Consider the following 22,587-nt stretch of genomic DNA (forward strand, 5'->3'; position numbering starts at 1 on the left):
GGGCCGCCGAGCTGCCGGGCCAACCTGAGGGCGGGGGCCTGGCCGAGACCGCGGGGAGGGCGGGTGGGCAGGCGTAGTCCTAGGCTGACCCGGAGTCCGGAGGGCACGCGAGGGGAAGGGGTCGGAGAGAGGGGTCTCGGACTGAGGGGGACGGTGCGCGCGGGAGGTGGGATGCAGGGCTCCGGGAGGACCGTGTGGTGGGCGCCGGGGACCTGCGTCAGAGGCGGGAATTCGGGCAGTGAATTAGAACGCGCAGGAGATTCCAAGCGGCAGGGCCCACGCAGAGAGCCCCAAATGCTTCCTAGGGGGCGCTGGGTGGTCCCACGGGACGCGAGTGTTTGTGGGTTCACTGAATCGTGGGCCAATCGAGGCGGTGCAGGCCGCGGAGGGGCGCTGGGAGAGACGCTCCGCCACAGACTGGCGAGTCCTGCGCCAGTTTCTGCCTCGCCGGTGCTGGTGGCCCCTGCTGGGCCCCTCACAGAGCTGAACTCCCTAGCTGTCACTCCACAAAGCCGCCACGAGTGTGTGTAAAAACTACAATTTAAAGATGAAAGGCTTCGTGGACATATGAGAATTGCACATTGGTGAGTGGGGCTAACTCTTCACACTTTACACGGGAATAGATCCCAAACACTAAGGATTTAAGCATAAATAGAAAACGATCAGAGACTAGAAGAAAACTTGGGTACATTTTTTCCAGTCTTGGGGAAGGGAAGGCGTTTATACATATGGCCCCAAACTCAGACTGGAAAATTCAACTAGGTGAAAATNTTCGTGGACATATGAGAATTGCACATTGGTGAGTGGGGCTAACTCTTCACACTTTATACGGGAATAGATCCCAAACACTAAGGATTTAAGCATAAATAGAAACCGATCAGAGACTAGAAGAAAACTTGGGTACATTTTTTCCAGTCTTGGGGAAGGGAAGGCGTTTATACATATGGCCCCAAACTCAGACTGGAAAATTCAACTAGGTGAAAATCCAGTGTTTTTTAAAGAGCAAAACTACTTAGGTGGAAATACAAGCCGTAAACTGGAGAGGACATGCTTGCACCTTGTATTACAAAGGTCCAAATTTTAATAAGATTAATAATAAAGAGCTATACAAATCAATAAGAAAACCCCCACCCTGCAATACAAAACTACCTGAGAATATTCCTGGAAAGGAAATGCAAAGGAACAAGAACAAGCTCTAACCTCCCTTCTTAGAACTTGAAATTCCAGGGTAAAAGCACCCAGAGAGACCTAACAAATTTTTCTTTCACCTAACAAATCTGCAAAGATTGGAAAGTCTGATCAAACCTCAAGGGTGAGGTTATGAGCCAACAAACATATTTAGTGAGCCTTGGAGAAGCCTCTGGACCCTGAGTACGTAGTCTTGCATCAGTTATTCCACTGATGTGCATTGTCCCTGTGGAGACATTTGCAGAAGAGAACCCAAATCTTGGTAATGAGGCGATGGGGCATTCGATCCCTGGATGCCCATATTGTGTGACTCAAACACTATTATAACATAGTGTGACTGCAGAAGGAAATCAGGGATCTCTGTGCTGGTTGGAAATGGTCTACCAGATTTACCTTTAGCTCAGAAAAGGAAAGGGCAGAACAATGTTAAGAAAGGTACTGGTTTTGAAGGAAAAAAAAATTAAATTTATTTGTATGTTTCAAAGGCACAGAATGACTGGAAATGCCCAGCAGCAAGGGCACAGGTTTATCCTTGAGGAGGGAACCCCATGGCTAGGGATGGGATGGGGGGTACTATACCTGTTTGTACCTTTTGAACTTTACTCTTGGTGTGAGCTGGGGTGAGGGTTAACTAGAGGGGAGGGAGGAGAAGCTGACCCATCAAGCCCAAGGCCACTTAAGGCTAGTGAAGGGGGGTAGTGGGTGGAGGTCTAGGGAGGAAGAAAGCCCAGGGAGGTAGAAAGCACAAAAGAGACCCTTTGTTCGTTTGGAATCTAGGCTGGGCCCTAGAGGTGGGGCTCCTGCTGTTCTGAATTTAAAGAGACAGAGACCCGTTCTGGTATTTGCCAAGCTGTGCTGGGGACAGCAGCTGTGGTCATCTCTGGGGACTGTTTCATCTAAGACCCATCCTCTGCCCCAGGCTCGGCTCAGAGGCTCCCCCCACCACCAGTCCTCCTCTAAGAGCCTCTCCTGAGTGTGCCTCCTCAGTTTGACATTCCTGTGCCCAAGTTCCCAGCAGGTAGGAGGGGTGGCAGCAGACTCCCCCCACTCCAGTGCTCCATCTAGGGGGCTGGTTAACTAGCAGGTGGTCAAGGGGCCCTAGACCGGACACCTCTGCTAAGTAAGAGTGTAAGCAATGGAAAGAACCCAAGAACCCGCCTTGAGGGGCTTCATTTCCAAGATGGGAAACTGAGGCTCAGCGACTAGAGGGCTCTCTGCCTAGAGACCTTTGTATATACATAGTCCTGTATTCTACCTCACAGCCTACAGAAAAGTGAATTTCAACTAGACCAGATGGTCAACTGCCAAGAATAAGATGATCAAAATGTTAGAAAGAAACTTAGAATACAGAGATAGGAAAGAATATTTTAACCAAGATGGACAGGAAACTATGAAGGAAATGTTACTTATTTTACAACATTTTCAGAAATGTATGTAATTATAAAAAGTGTGAAAGTAAAAAGCATGCTAATAGTCATCAATTAAGATAATAGATAAATGGGAGAAAATATGTGCTATGCATATGATAAAGGATTAATATGCTTAGGATAGAAAGGAAATTTACACATTGAAAAAAGACCCAAAAGAAAATTTGACACATATATGAAGACAGTTTACAGAAGAAGAAAAGATGCAAATGGCATGTAACATGAAATGCTGCTAAATTGCACTTGTTTTTATTTATTGTTCTAGTTACATTTCTCCTGCCTTTTTCCCCCATTGCTCACCTCTACCCCACCCCCAATCCCAGTCGATCCCCCAACTGTCTGTGTCCCTGAGTCCTCCATTCGCGTTCCTTTTCTTGCCCCTTCCCCTTCTTCCCCTCTTCCACCCGTTATTCCCCTTCCCCTCCCTTTGCACTTGTTTTAATACAAAGTAAAAAGAGACTGACTGCTTATCGGAAGCAGCATGGGTAGCCCTCTCGGGATGCAGAGCCTCACACTTGGCTGGTGGGAATGTGAACCCCCAACTTTTTGAAGGTTACTGTGGCAACATTCAAATGTGATAGAAAGGTGCCCTCTTAGCACAGCAGGCAGTGCGTCAGTCTCATAGTCTGAAAATGAAATAGCACAAAAACCCAAGGACAGACACAAGGGTGTTGGCTGCAGAAGTGTTTGTATTGCCGTCAGAGTTTACCTACATATTGAGGAGGAGCAAAGGGAACTAGACACTGAGTTTAATAAATTGGGAACATAAGCCTACTTGCTAGCCAGGAAGCTAAAGCTTCATACCCCAGGGGATTACAGCACTGCTCTGCCAAGGGGAATTAATACTCCTCCCTCCCCCCATCCACTACCAGACTGTTGGGGGTACCGGGGGAGGTGCTGGACCATAGCAGCCAGCCAGTCTTACTAGGGGGTGTAAACCCATCTAAAACCTTTGGATGGGTTGAGGAAGTTGACTAGTTCTTTTGAAAAGCACCCAATCCATCCCAAACTCAAACTAATGTATCCCAGAGGGAACAAAGAAGCTACTCTGCTCATAACTTTGCACAGATGCACTTGCCCGTTCTTTCCATGGCCGTTTGGCCCCAGCCGCCATGCAACTTCACAGGCAGGCTCCGGATTGGAGGCTGAAATGGACTACAGCTGGAAACACACGCTAAGCTGGCCGGATGCTGGACCGGACTTGAAAATATTTCCACCTTTGTGCCCCAGGAGGACTGCAAGCAATCAAGAAGGTATCTGAGCCATTGTGTTCCAGGGAGAGACATCCTGCAGTCCAGGACACAGAACACAGGAGACAGATAAAGAATCAATCGCCCATCAGTGGACTGAGCACAGGCTGTGAACCAAAAGGTTACCAGTTCAATTCCCAGTCAGGGCACATGCCTGGGTTGCAGGCTGTGGTCCTCAGTAGGGGCCACATGAGAGGCGACCACACATTGATGTCTCCCTCCCACTCTTTCTCCTTCCCTTCGCCTCTCTCTAAAAATAAATAAATAAAATATTTAAAATATGCTTAAAAATGATAAAAATGAATAAATAAAATCTTTTTAAAAAAGAGTCAGTCACTCAGGACACGGTTAAAAGGATGCTAGGGAAATTCTCGGACTGCAGTGTTCGTCTGATTAACCTCTTTCCTGAATTCTAAATCCCTGACCTATACTTTTTCCCTCCTTATAAAAGAGGTTAGCTTAAAAGAAAATGTAAGACATTCTTTTAGGGCACATAACCCGCCTTCTTATCAGATCACCCACCATCTGAATAAAGCGCTTGTAAAGATTCAGTCCCTTTCTCTGCTTATTAGGTGGTGGTGACAGGCAGCACGAATGCTAGCTTTCCCAGTTTCGGTGGGGCGTTGGAAACCCAGGTGCAGCTCACTCTCCACGTGAACAAGCCATGCCACACCACAGTGTCCTGTGAGTGGGTCTTTGGAAGGCTTTCCTCGTCGTCCCACGGAAGAACCTAATTCCCACTGACAACATTTGTAGTTGCAGAAACGTGGGAGCATAGTGAGGGGGATGGGTGAATAAATGACGACATATTGATACATGACGAATTTTTACACAACTTTTACACAGGTCTATGGGTCTTCTGAAGGAACATTAATAAAGTAGAAAAATCTAACTGCTGGATAACGTGGATACATCCCATTTCCAGAACGGACACCCTCGGACCCTCTCACTAGCTCTGTGAGTGTGAACCAGGCGGGGTGCTGTCCGCCCGAGCAGAGGGGAGGGCTGTTAGAGGGGCGGGGGTGGGGGGACGTGAACATTTCCCCACAGTCTGTGTCTGGCCACAATGAGCACTGTTATATTTGCTTTAAATAAACATTCTAAAGGTTAACAAAAGCAGAAAAAACCCACTATCATTGAATTTTATCCAAATAATTGTTGGGAGAGCTACAACACTTGGATTTCAGGGCCTCTCTACCCACCCAGGGCAGAGGAGGAAAAAGTGCTGCCAGTGCCCTTCCACTGCCCTTCCCCTCCCACCTGCCTCGGCACTCCCTGTCTCCCTTCCTTCCTTCCTGGTTACCACAGGCGCTGGTGCCACTGCCCTGGACCCAGCCTTATTTCCCTTCCAGCTCTAGGCGGGTGCTCAGCTCTGCACACATTACAGAAATGACTCAGGCCCTCGGGCAGGCTGTTTGCAGCTGCGCCCTACCTGTCTCTGACCCTTCCTGGGCTCCTCCTCCAGGTGTACCCTGTGTGCGAGGCTCTGTGAGGACTCCAGATCTGTCAGTTTATGGCCTCCTACTCTACCGACGTGGGGTAGCCTGTCGCCCACCCCACAGCAGCCTTGCAGGAGGGAAGGAACTGGGTCAAACCTTGATGTGGTCTGGCCCGGAGGGGTGGGTGCAGAAGTCACTTTCCCTCTTTGTCCCAGTGTCCCGATATAGCAGCATAAACTAGACCAGGGTGGCCAGGCATCTGGATTTCATAGGAATAGTTTTTCCAAAAGTTTTATGAACAATATAGGGTTTCCGAATCTTTATTTTACCAAAACAAAGTTTTTCTTAGGTCCAGCTAAGATCTATTATTATCATTTCATAAAGAAAAATCCCTTTCAGTGCTCTCAGAATTGTTTGTGTCAATTGGTCACAAGTAAAGACTGGTTAGTTTGTGATTATGATGCACAGTAAAATCTTCAGAAGGAAAGAGTATGTTTTGTGGACCACTTATTGTTTTTTTTTATATGTGGCAGTTTTTAAGTTATTAGTTTTTAAAATCAACTTTTTAAAATTTTATTTATTTACCTTTAGAGGGGAAGGGAAGGAGAGAAGGAGAGAAATATCAATGTATGGTTGCTTCTTGTGAATCTCCTGCTGGGAACTGGTCTGCAACCCAGGCATGTGCCCTGACTGGGAATCAAATCGCGATCGTGTGGTTCGCAGGCCCATGCTCAATCCACTGAGCTACACCAGCCAGGGCTTAAAATCAATTTTTTAAAAAATATTTTATTTATTTATCTTTAGAGGGGAAGGGAAGGAGAGAGGAAGGAAACATCAATGTATGGTTGCTTCTCGTGCATCCCCTGCAGAGAACTGGCCCCTGCCGGAAACTGGCCTGCAACCCAAGCATGTGCCCTGACTGGGAATTGAACCGCGATAGTCTGGTTCGCAGGCCCAAGCTCAATCCACTGAGCTACACCAGCCAGGGTTCAATTTTTTATAAATATATATTTTAAAGATTTTATTTATTTTTAGAGAGGGGAGAAAAAACATTGCTGTATGGTTGCCTCTCAAACGCCACCTACTGGATACCTGGCCCAGCAACGCAGGCCTGTGCCCTGACCAGGAGTCGAATAGGCGGTTTGTAGACTGGCATTCAATCTACTAAGCCAGACCAGCCAGGGGTAAAATCAGTACTTTTTAAAAAATTCCTCTCCCCTACATCTAAAATCAGTACTTTTTAATAGGAACAACTTGACAAAAAATCTGTCACAGAATTTTGAGACCCATTCAAACAAAGTTCAATGAGGGAAAAAAAAGTAATTTTCCAACCAAAATTAGAAAGTACATATTCTTAGACTTATGCTTAAACGAAGGTTAGTTTTATCTTGTTTTTTGAAGTTCAGCGTGTAGGTCTTATCCCCATTTGATCTGGGCACTTGTGTACCAGAAGTTGAAGGGCACAGATGGTGCCCACAGGGCTCTTGATCTACACGGAACTGGGAATAAGGTCCAGCCACATGAGAGCGTGGTGACCAGAGCAAATTCCTGGTCCCCTTCCAAGGGGGCACAGCAGAGGGTGATAGGGGCAGAAGGTGGCTGCCAGAGCAAGAGGCCACAAGAATTATGCTCTCATTTGATGGCTCCCTTGGGTGCCCCTTACCAGTTGACCTGGGCTGGCGGGGGGGTAAGGTTATCCAGCCCCCTCCTCCTAGATAAAGCAGCCCACTTTTCCTGGCTTCTCCCTTCAGTGACCTGAAAAGAGGTGAAAGAGGTCTAACATGTCTAAAATTAGAGTCTAGGGGGGAAGGATTGAGGCTGGGAGATGGGGGTGGGTGGGGTGCATAGGGTCGGGGAAAGTGGTGGTGGGAAAATAGAGACAACTGTACTTGAACAACAATTTTAAAAATGCAAAAAAAAATTAGAGTCCAAATGAGGACAGGAGAGAGGGGAGGCAGAAAAATTATGTGAAGAAATAATTGATGAACAGTGTCAAATCTGGTGAAAGACATTCATTTACAGACTCAAGCAGCTCAGTGAAGCCTCAGAAGAATCAATACAAAGAACAGATGCAGGCCCATCACAACCAACTACTGAAAACCGAACGTGAAAGATTAAAAACAGCCAGAGAAAAATGACATTCAAGGGAATGACGATTTTTATGACTTGTGACTTCTCATCAGAAACCACAGAGGTCAGAGACGGTGGAATGTCATCTTTATAGTGCTGGAAAAAAGAAAAAAAACTCCTGTCCACCCATAAGTGTACATCTAGCAGAAAACATCCTTTAAGAATGAAGACAGAGGGGTGGGCAGGGCTGGGAATATAAGACAGAAGACTGTACTTGAACAAGAATTAAAGAAAAAAAAAGAATGAAGACAGCCGTGGCCAGGTAGCTCAGTTGGTCAGAGCCTCATCCTGATACACCATGGTTGTAGGTTCAAGCCTGTACCAGGGCACATAAAAAAATCAACAAATGAAGGCATCAAGAAGTGGAACAACAGGCACCGATTACTTGCTCCTGGGCCATGAAGTTTTCCTTTTCTCTGCTTTCGGGCCCTCCTACCACACTCTGTCAGATCACCAGTCAGGCCGAGAAGCACCCAGGCTTAGTCTCCTCTTCGTATCTATTGGTATCTATTGGAGCCGGGGTGCTGGAGCAGAGCACTACGTCGTGGGCCCGGCATTGTTCCCTCCAGATGTCTGATGGGGCAAAAAGAATAACCTGGAACTCTAGAACAAGCTGGGTCCCATGGAGCAAGATAAATTCTACTCAGTGAGTGTGGATGACAGCAAACTGAAGAAAGACGGTCCAGAGTGCTGAATGCAATGGTTCAGTATAAAGCTGCTGAAGAGGAAGGTCTGTGCAATTTTCCATTTAATCCTCGGAATGCACGAAATCATGTGGGTGCATTCGCCCTGGTGGGGTTTACACTGACTAGTAAAGGTTTGAAACGTGAAAAAAAAGGAGTGGAACAACAAATTGTTTCTGGTGTCTCTCCCTCTCCTTCCCTTCCTCTCTCTTTAAAATATCAATTTATTTATTTTATTCTTATTTTTATTTTCTTAAATATATTTTATTGATTATGCCATTACAGTTCTCCTATTCCCCCCTTCACTCCCCTCCCCCTGCACACCCCTCCCCCCATTCCCCTTTAGTTTATGTCCATGTGTCTCAAGTTCTTTAGATTCTATATTTCCCCTACTATCCTTGCCCTCCCCCCTATTTTCTACCTACCATCTATGCTACTTATTCTCTGTACCTTCTCCCCCCTTCTCCTCCTCCCACTCCCCTGTTGCTAACCCTCCATGTGATCTCCATTTCTATGGTTCTGCTCCTGATCTAGCTGTCCTCTTGGTTTGCTTTTGTTTTAGTTGTGGTTGTCAATAACTGTGAGTTTGCTGTCCTTTCACTGTTCATATTTTTATCTTCTTTTTCTTAGATAAGTCCCTTTAACATTTCATATAATAAGGGCTTGGTGATGATGAACTCCTTGAACTTAACCTTATCTGAGAAGCACTTTAAAAATATCAATTAAAAAAAATTGAAGAATGGAAACAGTTAAAAGAAAACCAAGAGGGTGTTGCCAGCCAATCTGAATGACAAAAAATGCTAACAAGATAAATCTTACATTGTCTTAACAAAGAGACACACAATAATAAAAAGGGTGGGTGAAAACTTCTGGAGATGGGTATGTTTATGGCATATGCTGTCGCGATGATTTTACAGTTATATACTTGTCTCCAAACTCACCAAGTCTTACACATTAAATATATACAGCTCCTTGTCAATATTTAATGACCCCGTTGGTGTGAAAATGAATACAACCTATGTTAGGTTCATATTATTATATATATTTTTTCTTCCGACTTTAATAGAAATTGACATACTTTTCCATGAGCCCTGCAAGGTCTGAATGGTGGGGGTTGGGGACGCAGGCGGTAGGGTTGGGGTGGGGTTGGGTAGGGGAAGGGGCGGGGGTGGATGGGGAGTTGGCCACCACTTCCAGTGGTCTGCCCACCCTCCCTTCCTCCCTTCTCCTCTCCATCTCTCCCTCTCTCCGCCCCTCCACTCTTTCTTCCTCCATCCCTCTGCTCCTCCTCCTTTTCTTCCCTCCCTCGAAGCTTTATAGTCCCGCTCCCTCCTCCAGCTTTCAGGCTGCGCCCGCACGGCAGGCGCCATGACGGGCATCTTAGGGCGCGTGTCGCTGTGGAGGCTGTTGTGCAGCTTGCGGACTCCGGTCCCCAGTTTACTAGTGCGCCCCAGCTCGGGTGAGTCATCGGAGGGGGCTGGTGGGAGGCGCTTCCCAGCCTTGGTTAGCACTTGTGCCGAATGGGCAGCCTGTGGGGTGGGGCAGCGGGCCAGAGCCCAGTAGCGTAGCCCTCCTGTCTCGCTGGGAAGCCTTGGGGCTCTGCGGGTCAGGGAGGGGCGCGAGGTGATTTGGCTGCATAGGAAGGCGCATTTGGAGCAGCGCTCTCCTCGGGTACAAGCCCGGGGCCAGGGTCCCACACACCTCCGAACCCTTGCCTTCAACCCCACAAGCCTCCTCCCCAGGTTGCCTCAGGGCAGAAGGACTGGGGGCTCCGGAGCTAGAGGAAGCCAGAGGCCTAGTGGCCACATTGAGTGATGATGAAGGTCCCTGCTGACTTGGGGCTCCCTAAGTCAATTTTCAGCAAATGAAAACCCTTCTTACGGAAACTGTCTTGGGGGCGTTTTCTCCAGGCCCTAAGTCTTTCTTGGCCGAACCTATTTGGGGCCCTGGAGCCCATATCTGTAACTGGTTCTCCACCCTAGCTGAGAGCCGGATGTGATGGTGTTCCGAATGCTGGGAAGAGTGAATTGCCATCTTCCAAGGCCAGGTTAAACAGGAGTCTCCTAGGCACTGGGTTTGGGGAGACCAAACAAGCCAGGGGTCTTCCCTCAGTGGGCCTCATTCAGCCCTGAAGGGATGTGGTCACCCACAGCACAGGTTTTGGTTAATTCTCCTCCTGGGGATGAGGAAAGGCAGCTGCAGATGTCCCGGGGACACTGGCCAGCCTCAACCCTACTCTCCTTTCTCCACCAGCTCTCTATCTAAAGGACTTTGCCAGATACCCGGGGTCTGGGCTCTTAAAATTTGACCGTGGATTCCATGCTGAGGGTTTTCAGAACTCTAGAAGTGGCCTGGGGCTGTTGGATGGTGTTGCAGCCTCTGGTCTCCTTGGCTGTGTGTGGGGAGAGCTCAGTGCCCTCTCCCTGGGTCTGGAGCTGCTTGCCTTGAAATTCCACAGCGGTATAGAGTTCCTGCCTGGCCAATAGGTGTAAGAAGAGAAGCCCTTCAGATCCCTTACCTGCAGACAGGAACCCCTTTACTTCTCAACCCCCAGGTCCCTTTTGTCCTGGTGTCCATGGCCTACCTGGTGGGGGGAGTATACCACACTTCTCCCTGGTTGCCTGCTATTCCTTCACCTTAGACCCAGAAGATGGGCTCAGGGTCCCTGGATGTGGCAGGTGGAGGTTCAGGCAGTGTCTGTGCCATCACCCCAAGGACAGGAGTCAAAAGTGAAGCCAAGAGTCGTGCTTTCTTTCCAGTGTGGCATCTCTGTGCCTTCCTGGGCCTTGTAGCTCTCTAAGACGCCTTCTCAGGGCACACCAGCTCCATCATGGGCAGCGCTTCTGTTCCTGCCTGGGAGGAGCCATGGTCCCTCCGACAGGTTGGAAGCCCCCAGGAATCCAGTGCCCTGGTTGTCCCTGACAAGCAACACCATACTGGGCAGTTCCTGGTGTTGGCACCTCACTTCCCAGAGCTGCTCTGCTGAAGGCAGACGCTGAAGCCGAGATGATGTTTGGGTCCTGGCAGGGGAACACAGGTGGGATGTGAAAGGGTGAGGCAGCATCGCTGACCCCTCCTCTTCTAAAGGAGGGCCCTCCTGGACCCGGGAGCAGACCCTGGTGGCCGTGAAGCCAGATGGGGTGCAGCGGCGGCTTGTTGGGGATGTGATCCAGCGTTTTGAGAGGAGGGGCTTCAAGCTGGTGGGGATGAAGATGCTTCAGGTAACAGGACTTTTGGCCTGTGGGTGACCTTCAGGGTGCTAGGGGTAGGACTTCTCACAGAGCTCAGGACCTGAGCCCTTCATGTCTTAGCCCTGTTTCAGGAGGAGTATCCTATTGTTAGAAGTAGAAAGGGAGGGATGGAGAGGTGGTATCTGTCCTGCACGTCTGTGTTTGGCGTACCAGCCCATGTGGGTGTTATCTGCAAAGTCACTGCCCCAGTGCCCAGTGGGGTTGCCTCTCCAGAGGCTGCTTTCATTCTTTCCCCCAACACTATCCAGGCGCCAGAGAGCGTCCTTGCTGAGCACTATCATGACCTTCGGAGGAAGCCCTTCTACCCAGCCCTCATCAGCTACATGAGCTCTGGCCCTGTGGTGGCCATGGTATGACCTGGTGGAAGGGGTGGAGGGAGTGCCCTGGACTGAGCCCAGAGCTGCTGAGCCCTTAGTGATCCCCACTTTTCCCGACCTTTATCTCTGTGCTGCAGGTCTGGGAAGGCCCCAATGTAGTCTGCACCTCAAGGGCCATGATAGGACACACTGACTCAGCTGAGGCTGCCCCTGGCACCATTCGAGGAGACTTCAGCTTCCACATTACCAGGTACAGGAGCCCTGACACATTCAGCCACAAGCTCATTGTCTTGCTAGATGAAAGTAAATCTAAAAGAGGCTTGTGATGGTGGGACATCAACCTATTTGCCAGTTTCAGGGAGGTAAAGCATTCCCTGTGTTGTGTGAGTACTCTGCCATCGTTGTAGTTATCTGACTGTATCCTGCCAAATACCCCGAGGGAGGGCTGGCTGGTGGGAAAATGAGGCTCCCAGTAAGCCTGGGCTGGTCCATGAGGTTGTGGGTAACAGGCCAAGGCCAGGCTGGAACCCGGTTTCCTAGCTCCCCCTCCCTTTCCCCTCTGCATAATCACCCATTTTAGTCCTCTGGGCAGTAGGGAATCAGCAGACCATTCTCAGGACACCCAAGGTACATGGTGAAGCCTATACCTTACCTCTGCTACTTATCACCTGGCACAGGAACGTCGTCCATGCCAGCAGTTCCGTGGAGGAGGCCCAGAGGGAGATCCAGCTGTGGTTCCAGAGCAATGAGCTGGTGGACTGGGCAGACGAAGGCTATCGCAGCAACCTCTACCCAGCCTGAGCCTCAGGATGCCCTCAGCTGCCCAGCATCCATTCAGGACCAACTACCTCTGTCCACAAGAACTTGAGCCCACCCTTGTGCTCTGTTTGTGTGTCTCAGACCACTTCCCTGTTTACCTTCTGCCCCAGCCCAGATCAGCTGAGCCAACTTTATGTGCCTTTTGTATTCTGAGCCAGTAAGAGATTGGATCAAATCCTTTCCACGCCATAATGCCAGACCACTTTGGGGGTGTCTTCCAAAAATGGGTAGTTTAACCTCTGCTCCCCCAAAGGGGAGACATTAAAATTCACTGTGCTGTGCATGGGGGTGGAGTGTTTATTAAGACTGGGTACAGATGAAGCCTTTATGCAAAGTTGTAAGCCATTTGAGAGTAGAGATGGAGCTTACCATCTCATAAATCCGTAGGGGCTCAATAACTGATGAACGTATGACTTTGGCAGAGGTCCAGAGACCTCCAACTTGAAATTTAGGGGAATCCAACCTGGGCCCTGAAGTTGGTGCTGTCCCCACCCTCAACTGGTCTGATTCTGCTGGAGGAGCCATCTGCCTTGGGTAGGACTGGAGGGTGGCAGGAAGGAGTGACCAAGACCACCCTCAGGGCAAAGAGCCTGCTAACCATGGCCTTCCCCCTCTTCATGTCTTCCTGGGGCTGCCTGGTGTCCACTTGTTTTCATGTTGACACTACATCTCACCCCTTGCTCCTGGTCCCCAAGTGTCCCTACTTACTTGTGACAGGTACTGGACACTGCATGCCATTACACCTCCTGGGACTGACTTGGTCCTCATTTTATTTTTCTTTTGTTTTCTTCACTATTGATGCCCTGGACCATGCCCTGGTCCATGCCCGGATGTTTATCGCTCTCTGAATGGGTCATTTTGGGAAATGGCACTGGGGCTGGACAAATGAAGCAAAGGCCTTTCTGTTTTCTATGGCTTTCCTGTGCTGGAGTCTCCTTACCTCCTTCTTTCTGATATTTATGCAACAAGAGGGAGGTGCCTGGGAGGAGAGGGTATATACATGGTGAACATTCCCCACAGCATGACTCAAACCAGGTGATTTGTTTTTTGAAAGGTTTCATTTATTTTTTAGAGAGGGGAAGGGAGGGAAACATAGATGAGGTGCCACTCCCATGCACCAAACGGGAGACCCAGCCCACAACCCAGGCATGTTCTCTGGGAATCAAACCAGCAGCCCTTCGGTTTGCAGGGTGGCATTCAATCCACTAAGCCACACCAACCAGGGCCTATTTTATTTTATTTTTTAAATTCACTTTTTTAGGAAGAGAGGAGGGGGAGAAAGGGAAACATCTATAAGCTGCCTCCGCACACCAGAATTCCAACCAGCGACCTTTTGCTTTGCCTGACTTATGCTCAATCAACCGAGCCAGCCACACACGTCAGGGCATCAGGTGTTCTAAATGCACAGCTGAGCCAGCAGCGGTGTGAGAGCCCAGCGGCTCTGTTGCCGGCAGCTACTAGCCTGACTTTAGCCCGGAAACCGAGTGTCCGCTGTGTCCAGCTGGTTCCAACCACGGCACCCAATCTTGTGGGAAGGACTTAGTCTCGTGAACAGTTTCGAGGACCGCGCACCTGACAGCCACGGAAATCCGCCGGCATAATTGCTCTTGCGTCCGCCGTGGTTCTGCAGCAGACCAACCAGCCCCGAGTCTCAGCAGGCTGCAGTGGGCGGAACATCCTGCAAGACGCTCGGAGGCCCCTGTGGGTGGGGCTAGCGGGGTGGTCGAGCAGGGCAACGGGGGCAACCGGGGCTGCTCGGAGGCAGCTGTGGGTGGGGCGTCCTGAGAGGAGCTAGAGCCTTTATGGGAGGGGTGGTGGCGAGTGGGCGGGTTTTCTGCAAAGCCTCGGCTCTGTGGGTGGCGGAGGTGACCTCACTAGAGCGCTGCTAGCCCGGGTGGTGGTGGGGTAGTGCTCTGATCCTAAGCAGGTTCTTGTCCTCGCTGCCTTGGGTCTGTGCCGAGCGCCATGGCCCAGCCGCCACCCGATGTCGATGAGGACGACTGTCTTCCTGAGTACCGCCACTTCTTTTGCCCGGATCTGCTCCGGTGAGGGCCGAGTTCCGGCCTCTGTTCCGGGTGTCTCGAGAAGCGGTGTCAGGACCTGGGTGGCGGGGAGCGGGGCCGGACACTGGAGGAGCCCGGAGAGTGAGACCCGGGGTTCGGCCTGCCCAAGTACTCCTACACTTTGATCTTTGCCCTGTTGAGAGCACGTTTTGTTTGTCTTTGCCAGTGCTGGTAATTCCTAATGGTATTCTGGAGGGTGGCAGTAAGGGGCAGGCAGAGCAAGGCTTGTACGTTTTGAAAACATTACTCACGTAATTGACAACTTTATGAACAGAGAATTTTAGGCGGAAATAGGATTTCCCAAAGACCCAGAAAGCCTAGGAATGCAGGCTTCAGCGTTGCATTTTCTTACAGAAATCATTCACTTTCCTTGTCAACAGTTTGAATTTGATAGAGCTGACTAGTTCATAGGGTCAAAGTTCTTCCAGAGCCGCAGCCTTCCCCTACTTCTCAGTTACCAGGGAAATCCTTAAAGAGCCTCTTGTTTTCTTCCCCCAGGGACAAAGTCGCCTTCATCACAGGTGGTGGCTCTGGAATAGGGTTCCGAATTGCTGAGATTTTTATGCGGTGAGCACTGTTCTGTTTGCTCTGTCCCCATCATCCCACCCAACCCCCACTACTGATTCTCACACCTCCCTGCTGGATCTTGGGATTCCTGGGCAAGATGCTGGTGGGGGTGGGGACCCCTCTAGGCAATGAGCCACAGGAGAGCATCTGAAAGGGGTCTAGTGCTGTCCCAGGGGAGGCAGGACTCCAGGGCCCTCTCCTAGAGGTTAGTGGGGACTGTGTGGCTCTGGTATCAGCACTCTCATTTATACAAAGGTGGGGTTCAACAGGTCGAAGTAACTCTGTTGCAGAGCCCCCTGGGGCCTCACTTGGCCAGGGCCATGGAGGGCCCTTCTGGACACAGAGCACAGTGTCTCTTGAGATACAAGTTGCCCAGGTCAGCAACTTGTCACCCCAATCCTGGAGAGGCCCAGAGTTAGGCTGCAGCTCGGGGGGAGGATTCCTGTTGATATCCTTGGGACCCTCTCTGGTTTCTCTTGGACCCCTATCTTTAATACCAGAGGGGTAAGTCCTCCTGGACAAGATTTTGGGATTCATTCTTTATGGGTGAATTTGTTTTCCTAGCTGGTAGCTTTGGGCATGTTGCTTCTCTGAACAGAGCATGGCTAGCTGGTCAGGGTCATTTGGAGGAGCAGGTAGAACCTGCTAAGCAGGTGATAGCTGCAGTTGTCACCACTACCATAGCGAGACTGGGTTTGTCAGGAGGTAAGGCAAGGCAGGTGCCCCTGGCGTCAGAATGGGCTCTCTGACCTTCTCTCCAACATTAAAGGGAGAGAGGGCAGGGGCATGTGTGGCTGTGCTGGGGGACCCAGCAGGCCCCATGCCAATGTCTGGGCCCTATCCGATGCTCACAGCTGCTTTGGTGCTATGCACATGGCGTTTGGGTCAGGTCCCATATCCTGGTGCCAGAAAGGCCCTCCCAGAAACCCTGGGGGTGGGACTTATGGCACTCACCTGAAGTCCCACCACAGTGGCTCAGCCCTGCCTAGACCCCTGTGTCCTCTGCCAGCTGTACCTTTAGTCCTGGGTTAGGTGCTTCAGCCTGAGAGACNGCCCCGTGCCAATGTCTGGGCCCTATCTGATGCTCACAGCTGCTTTGGTGCTATGCACATGGCGTTTGGGTCAGGTCCCATATCCTGGTGCCAGAAAGGCCCTCCCAGAAACCCTGGGGGTGGGACTTATGGCACTCACCTGAAGTCCCACCACAGTGGCTCAGCCCTGCCTAGACCCCTGTGTCCTCTGCCAGCTGTACCTTTAGTCCTGGGTTAGGTGCTTCAGCCTGAGAGACCCTTGGAGGACGGGAGCTCTGCTTAGAGCTCTGGTCAGGAGCCTACCTAAGTGTGTCCCTTGCATCTTACCATCCTCACTCCTGCCCTCTGGATTTGCAGGCACGGCTGCCACACAGTCATCGCCAGCAGAAGCCTTCCAAGACTGTCGATGGTGAGGGGGTCTCTCCTATGCCCACCCCATCCATGAGTGGCTATGGAGACCCAGAGCCTGGGCCTGGAGGGTCCTGAGGCCCAGAGGATGTTGACACCAAGATCTGTTCCTCTTCCAAATTTTGAGCTTCAGTGGAAGTTGCCTCCCAGGGACACCCCAGGATTTTTTAAAAATCTAAATATTGTGTCCTGTGAGGGGCTGTCATGTTGAGTGGTACTGCCACCAAGAGAGATCTCTGAGAGCACCTGGGTTATAATAGTAGTCCACATGTCCCACATGCTCAGGAGGAGAGTCTCACCACTGCCACAGTGGGTCTCTGGGCAGGGACTGGAAGCCAACTAGATTGCCCAGGAAGGTGGTGTGGAGGGAGGAAACTGGAGCCAGTGGTGGAGGAGAGAGGTCGAATGTCTTAGAAATGTCCACTGGGGCAACGGACCCAGGGAATCGCTGCACACTAGCTGCACCTCCCAGGATTGGAGTCCAGCAACAAACCCTAGCTTCCCAGCAGAACCTGGACACATACTCCTTGGATTCTTTTTTTTTTAAGAGAGAGGAAAAGATAGTGTGAACATTGATTTGTTGTTCTGCTTATATATGCATTTATTGGTTGCTGCTTATATGTGCCCTGACCAGAGATGGAACGTGCAACCTCGGCGTATCAGGACGATGCTCTGACCAACTGAGCTGCCTGGCGGGGCCCTTCTCATATTCTAAAGGGTTGTTCCCTCCAGGCTGAGGCCACTTCGCCACTGCCCACCTCTTCTCTCTCTTCCTGTCTGGCTTCTAGGCTGCCAAAAAGCTGTCTGCTGCCACTGGCCAGCGGTGCCTCCCTTTATCTCTAGATGTTCGAGCTCCCCCAGCCATCATGACTGCCGTGGACCAGGCACTGAAGGAGTTTGGGAAAATTGACATTCTCATAAACTGTGAGTCACTTCAAGCGAGGATGGGGGTTTTCTGATGAGTCAGCAATACCAGACCTTCCTACTTGGAGATCCCAGAACTTCTGTCCCAGGCTCCAGGCCACCGTCTCAGCCCAACTCTGCTCCTTCTGAGTCATTGTGCTGTAAACTTGGCTGAATCAGAGTCAGGGGCACTCTCAAGCCTTCTTCCCTGCCCACCTTGGACCACCCTGATGTCAGTCTGCTCTAACTTCCCAGGGGTCTAGCACCATCCGCGTCTCCTTCCACCTTGCAGGTGCGGCTGGTAACTTCCTGTGCCCAGCCAGTGAATTGTCCTTCAATGCCTTCAAGACTGTGATGGACATCGACACCTTGGGCACATTCAATGTGTCTCAAGTGCTCTACAAGAAGTTCTTCCGGGTGAGTGTTCTCTTGGTTGGGGCCTCCCCTCTTCTGGCATTCTGCTCACTGACACCCTTATCACATTATGTGTTACAGGATCATGGAGGAGTAATTGTGAATATCACAGCTACCTTGGGTACCCGTGGGCAGGTGCTCCAATTGCATGCAGGCTCTGCCAAGGCGGCTGTGGGTATGGCACCCCATCTGGTCTGCTCTCCTGGGTTCCTCTCCAGCTCATCCCTGGAGGCCAACAGTGTCCGAGTGGGCAGTGGAGAGGCCCAGCCCCGGACCTGAGTCCCCACTTCCACCTAGGTTGCCCCAGAAGGCAGGGCAGCCCTGCATTCTCCCTCATGCCTGTCTTCCTCCCTTGCAGATGCGATGACTCGGCACTTGGCTGTGGAGTGGGGTCCCCAGAACATCCGAGTCAACAGCCTTGCCCCTGGCCCTATCAGTGGCACGGAGGGGTTCCGGCGGCTAATAGGTAAGGCTCTCAGGGAGAGCATGCCCCTTGGGGTGATCCTCTAGGCACAGGCCCCACAGTGCCTCCATGGGGTCCCCTCCCACCTAGTTGGGGCAAGCCTAGGCCAAGTTTTTATGGCTCCCTGGGGTGGGTAAAGAGTTTGTCCTCAGGTCAAGTCAGGGCCGTTTGTAGTTAGCACACAGCTGCAGTGGACTAATGATCAGCCAGACTTGGGCAGCTATTTCCTTGAGGTAGAGGCCACAGGGCTGCTGGTGTTGATGTGTGAGTTGGACACGGAGTGGGACTCCCATGGAAGCTTCCAGAACCTTAGCAGGGTGTACATCCAAAAGCCCTGTGCTGACTTCGTGGCAGTGTTACTCAGTCCCTGGCCTGTCCTTTGCCAGGATGATGCTAGCAGGACCCACAACGTTCTCAGATGCGGTCTAGGGAAAGCTGGGCAAGGGAGGGTGGAGGGTCCTGGGGTCCTGGGACTCATGAAGGCTGCCCTCCCAGGTGACTCCCAAGCCAGCAAGGTCCTGGCCGGCCCCCTGCAGAGGCTGGGGAACAAGACAGAGATCGCCCACAGTGTGCTCTACCTGGCCAGCCCCTTGGCATCCTACGTGACGGGGGCCCTGCTGGTGGTTGATGGTGGAATGTGGCTGACGCTCCCTAATGACATCAAGTTGCTGGCGGATTTTGCATCCTTCTCTGCTAAGCTCTAGGTGATGTGCCACTCATGCCTTCAAGGGGGGTCAGTTGTGTCCATGGCACCCTTACCCAAACCCCTGCCTGGTGGGCTGATGGTCACTCTCTGGGCTCTGATTCATTCACCCTCAATCCCTTGGGCACATTTCTAGGTGTGTCCTTCTGCACTTTGGGGCTTCCACTACCTTAACAGACCAAGCCGTGTGTGGGGGGCAAGGCTGCAGAGAGCTCTTCTCAGGCGGTGCTGGGAGGGGGTGCAGCCCAATAGAGCTGCACCCTAGACCTCAGGGATGCCTGCAAACCAGGATGGGCACTGTTTGCCTAGAGCAGACAGGAGTGTCTTTCTCTTCGACACCTCCCCTGGGTGACCCTCTCTGGAGGTCTGAGAGCTGGCTTAGCCCACGGGGACAGGGAAAGGATGCCATTGCTCACTGTCTCCCCTTCCTCCCCACCAGTCCCAGTAATGTGGCTGCTGCATGAGGCCCACACCCCCTGGTTTTCTTTTTAAAAAAAAATATTTTATTTATTTATTTATTTTTAGAGAGGGGGGAAGGGAAGAAGAAAGAGAGGGAGAGAAACATTAATGTGTGGTTGCCTTTCATGTGTCCCCTACTGGGGACCTGGCCTGCAACCCAGGCATGTGCCCTGACTGGGAATCGAACCCGCGACCCTTTGCTTCACAGGCCCGTGCTCAGTCCACTGAGCTACACCAGCCAGGGCCCCCTGGTTTTCTAAGTAACAGCTTCCTCTGAGGAAGGCTGAGGCCCTGCTTGTGCCTCTGAACCCTTCTGTCCTCCGAACTTCCTGGGTCCCCAACGCACGGTGGTGGTGGTGGGATGCTTTAGGACTTTGGCTGTCTCCTGTTTCATCTGAGGAGGCCTTATGGTGAAGGGGCACCCCAGGAGTTGACAGTTCAGTCACACTGTGAAGCAGGCTTCGGCAGTGTTCTCCCCACCCCCATCATCCTCCCTGGAGACAGGTTTGTGGGCACAGGTGATGCTGAGAAGCCTGTCTTCTCAGGCCTTCTGTGGTTTGGTTGCCATCAGACACATTCTGACTCCCTGTGGAGGGACCAGGCAGCTGAGGGGGTTGGGGGTGGGGAGCCTGGGCTGGTAAACCAGTAACTGGGGTGAGGAACATTCATCTGGGGGAGCTCTGGAAGAAGATAGGAGGGACTGCTGGTATCTGCCCCCCAAGGGGGACTCAAGGCTTGGCTGCCCACTGCCCTCTCCCGGCCATTTGTGGGTGCTGCCCAGGTGGCAAATATAGCCCTGTAGGCTATGTAGGAGATGGCCCCCATGCCTTTCAGTCCTCTGTGACCTTGGTGTCTGCTGGCATTTCTAACAGGAGCTGACAGCTGAGGCAAAGAAGGCATTCTGAAGGGGAGACTGGCCCGAAGCCTACTCTTGGATTCCTAGGACCTGCCTCTCACCCAGCTGAGAGGTCCAAACCAGCCCCCCCAGCAGAGCAGCTGAAGCGAAGACCGGCCCCTCCTCTGGGAGTTGTGCTGTATCCACATTGCCTTCCCATGGCCCCACCTCCTGTGCTCGGGTGGGAGTGACCAAGCAATGAGGGCCAGCCTGCTGACCTGCCCACATCACACAGATGTCTGCCAGGGGGCGGGTGGCATTCCAGAGCTCCCTGGAGTGTGAGGGTACAGACCACCTTCTGGGATATGCCCCTCACCCCCTTCCCTAGGATTAAGGGCAGTCCCACTTGCCTGTTCTGCCTAGCCCCAGCCTGTGTCAAGTAGGTGCCCCAAGGTTCAAGGCCCTCAAAACTGTAGGTCAGCCCACTGTAGGAAAGGTAGGTGGGCACATACCTTTCCTCCCCGCCTTATTACCACTCATTTGTATAAGCACAGATCCTAGCGCTCTGCCAGAAAATGCATTTCCTTCAAAAATACTTTTACTATAAGAACATCTATTCAGCCCTGGCTGGTGTGGTTCAGTGGATTGAGCACCAGCCTGGGAACCAAAGGGTCGCTGGTTCCATTCCTGGTCAGGGCACATGCCTGGGTTGCAGGCCAGGTCCCCGGTGAGGGGTGTGGGAGGGGCAACCCCACATTGATGTTTCTCCCTCTCTCTCTCCCCTCCCCCTCTCTAAAAATAAATAAAATCTTAAAAAACACGTCTATTTATTAGAAATCGCAAAAGCTTTTAGAAGGAAAAAGGAAGATACTTGAAAAGAATCACTGGTGATCTGGTCATCACAGGTAAAGGGTTTGTTTCTTTGCTGTCTTTTTCCTGTGAAGAGTTTAGAAAAACGCTTTCTACACCTAGTGCTTGAAGTCCTTTCCCATTCAGAGGCCTCTGGATCCCACCCTGAGGCAAGGAGCGGCTGTCTGCCCCCTAGTGGTAGAGGGCCTTAGCCGTGCAAGGTCCTTGTTTGTTCTCAGTTCCCACTGCCATTAGAGTGTTGAACTGGAGCATCGCCCCAGATGACCAAGTTCCCTTGTCCGTTGTTAAAAGTCCCTTCATTCTATGAAAAGACCACCTCTATGCGGGTGCAAAGGGACTGGCAGGGAAACCTCAGCACCCCACCACCCCAGCACCATACTGGCTGGGAGACCAGCTGGTGGAGCACGGTGGAGCACTTTTTGCTATTTATTTTATTTTTAAAGACTTTATTTATTTTTAGACAGAGGGGAAGGGAGGGAGAAAGAGGGAGAGAAATATCAGTGTGTGGTTGCCTCTTGCACTCCCCACACTGGGAACCTGGCCTGCAACCCAAGCATGTGCGCTGACGGGGAATCGAACCAATGAACCTCTGCTTCGCAGTCTAGCACTCAATCCACTGCGCCACACCAGCCTGGGCACCTTTTGCTATTTAAAGGTGGTCCTTGTCAGGGAGAACAGAATGTGGTGGCATCGAGTTCACCAGCAAGGTAGAATGGGTTCTTAGGGTATTTCTTGGGGGGAAGACAAAACAGTGAAAGTAGTCACTGGGGACACCTGGCCAGTGAGAGGCAGAGGCAGTCCTGAACCCCCCTTCCTATACACCAGAGAGCTTGGGCATGCTGTCACGTAAAGAACAGGCCCTAGAGGACAGCCTGATTGGGGAGGGTATACCACCATCAGTGACTAGGCCCTGCTTTTGAAGGTTGGGATACGCAGTTGAGGTGCAGGTTTCAGCAATGAAACCTTTATTTTTTACAATTATATTTTAATGTTTATCCTATTACAGTTGTCCCACATTTCCCCTCTTTGCCCCCCTTCACCCAGCCTCCCTCACTCCCTCAGGCAGTCCCTGTACTGTTGTCCGTGTCTGTGAGTCATGCATACATGTTCTTTGGCTACTCTATATGTATTTTACATCCCCATGACTATTCCGTAACTACCAATCTGTACTTCTAATCCCTTCCGCCTTTTGCCCGTCCACCTGACACTCTCCCGTCTGACAACCATTTATGATTCTGTTTCTGTTCTGCTTATTTGTTTTTTTTTTAATTTTTAAAGATTTTATTTACTTTTTAGAGGGGAAGTGGGGGAGAAGGAGGAAGAGAAACATTAATGTGTGGTTGCCTCTCACAAGCCGCCCACTGGGG

The 22,587-nt window shown here is 51.2% G+C and overlaps 2 protein-coding genes across 3 annotated transcripts; both read left to right on the forward strand.

Moving 5' to 3' along the window:
* Window positions 1–9,310: 9,310 nt before the first annotated feature.
* Window positions 9,311–12,787, forward strand: NME4 (NME/NM23 nucleoside diphosphate kinase 4). The gene is made up of 5 exons (XM_037034630.1): window positions 9,311–9,576; window positions 11,205–11,338; window positions 11,617–11,718; window positions 11,823–11,935; window positions 12,363–12,787. The coding sequence occupies exons 1-5, from the start codon at window positions 9,486–9,488 to the stop codon at window positions 12,484–12,486; spliced, it is 564 nt and encodes a 187-aa protein (XP_036890525.1). The 5' UTR covers window positions 9,311–9,485; the 3' UTR covers window positions 12,487–12,787.
* A 1,537-nt stretch (window positions 12,788–14,324) lies between these two features.
* On the forward strand, window positions 14,325–20,927 carry DECR2 (2,4-dienoyl-CoA reductase 2). 2 transcript variants are annotated; one of them, XM_037034606.1, is made up of 9 exons: window positions 14,325–14,549; window positions 15,066–15,134; window positions 16,523–16,574; window positions 17,362–17,497; window positions 17,769–17,893; window positions 17,972–18,065; window positions 18,249–18,356; window positions 18,849–19,060; window positions 20,392–20,927. In XM_037034606.1, exons 1-8 carry the CDS (start codon window positions 14,470–14,472, stop codon window positions 19,055–19,057), a joined length of 873 nt encoding a protein of 290 aa, XP_036890501.1. In that variant the 5' UTR covers window positions 14,325–14,469; the 3' UTR covers window positions 19,058–19,060; window positions 20,392–20,927. The 2 variants fall into 2 exon arrangements, with proteins under 2 accessions (XP_036890501.1, XP_036890500.1); XM_037034605.1 differs by having other exon boundaries at window positions 14,326–14,549; window positions 18,849–19,057; window positions 20,388–20,927.
* The last annotated feature ends 1,660 nt before the right edge of the window (window positions 20,928–22,587 follow it).

The sequence above is a fragment of the Sturnira hondurensis genome, unplaced genomic scaffold, assembly GCF_014824575.4.
Source record: "Sturnira hondurensis isolate 20B ecotype Veracruz unplaced genomic scaffold, ASM1482457v3 Scaffold0022179, whole genome shotgun sequence".
NCBI classification, from domain to species: Eukaryota; Metazoa; Chordata; class Mammalia; order Chiroptera; family Phyllostomidae; genus Sturnira; species Sturnira hondurensis.

What these genes read in the sequence shown, in the direction of transcription:
- NME4 (XM_037034630.1), top strand. Translation starts at nt 9,486, where the DNA reads ATGACGGGCATCTTAGGGCGCGTGTCGCTGTGGAGGCTGTTGTGCAGC. An exon ending in CTGGCCCTGTGGTGGCCATG is followed by an intron (nt 11,719 to 11,822) that starts GTATGACCTGGT and finishes TCTGTGCTGCAG; the next exon opens with GTCTGGGAAGGCCCCAATGT. An exon ending in TTCAGCTTCCACATTACCAG is followed by an intron (nt 11,936 to 12,362) that starts GTACAGGAGCCC and finishes CACCTGGCACAG; the next exon opens with GAACGTCGTCCATGCCAGCA.
- DECR2 (XM_037034606.1), top strand. Translation starts at nt 14,470, where the DNA reads ATGGCCCAGCCGCCACCCGATGTCGATGAGGACGACTGTCTTCCTGAG. An exon ending in AATTGACATTCTCATAAACT is followed by an intron (nt 17,498 to 17,768) that starts GTGAGTCACTTC and finishes TCCACCTTGCAG; the next exon opens with GTGCGGCTGGTAACTTCCTG. An exon ending in TCTACAAGAAGTTCTTCCGG is followed by an intron (nt 17,894 to 17,971) that starts GTGAGTGTTCTC and finishes TATGTGTTACAG; the next exon opens with GATCATGGAGGAGTAATTGT.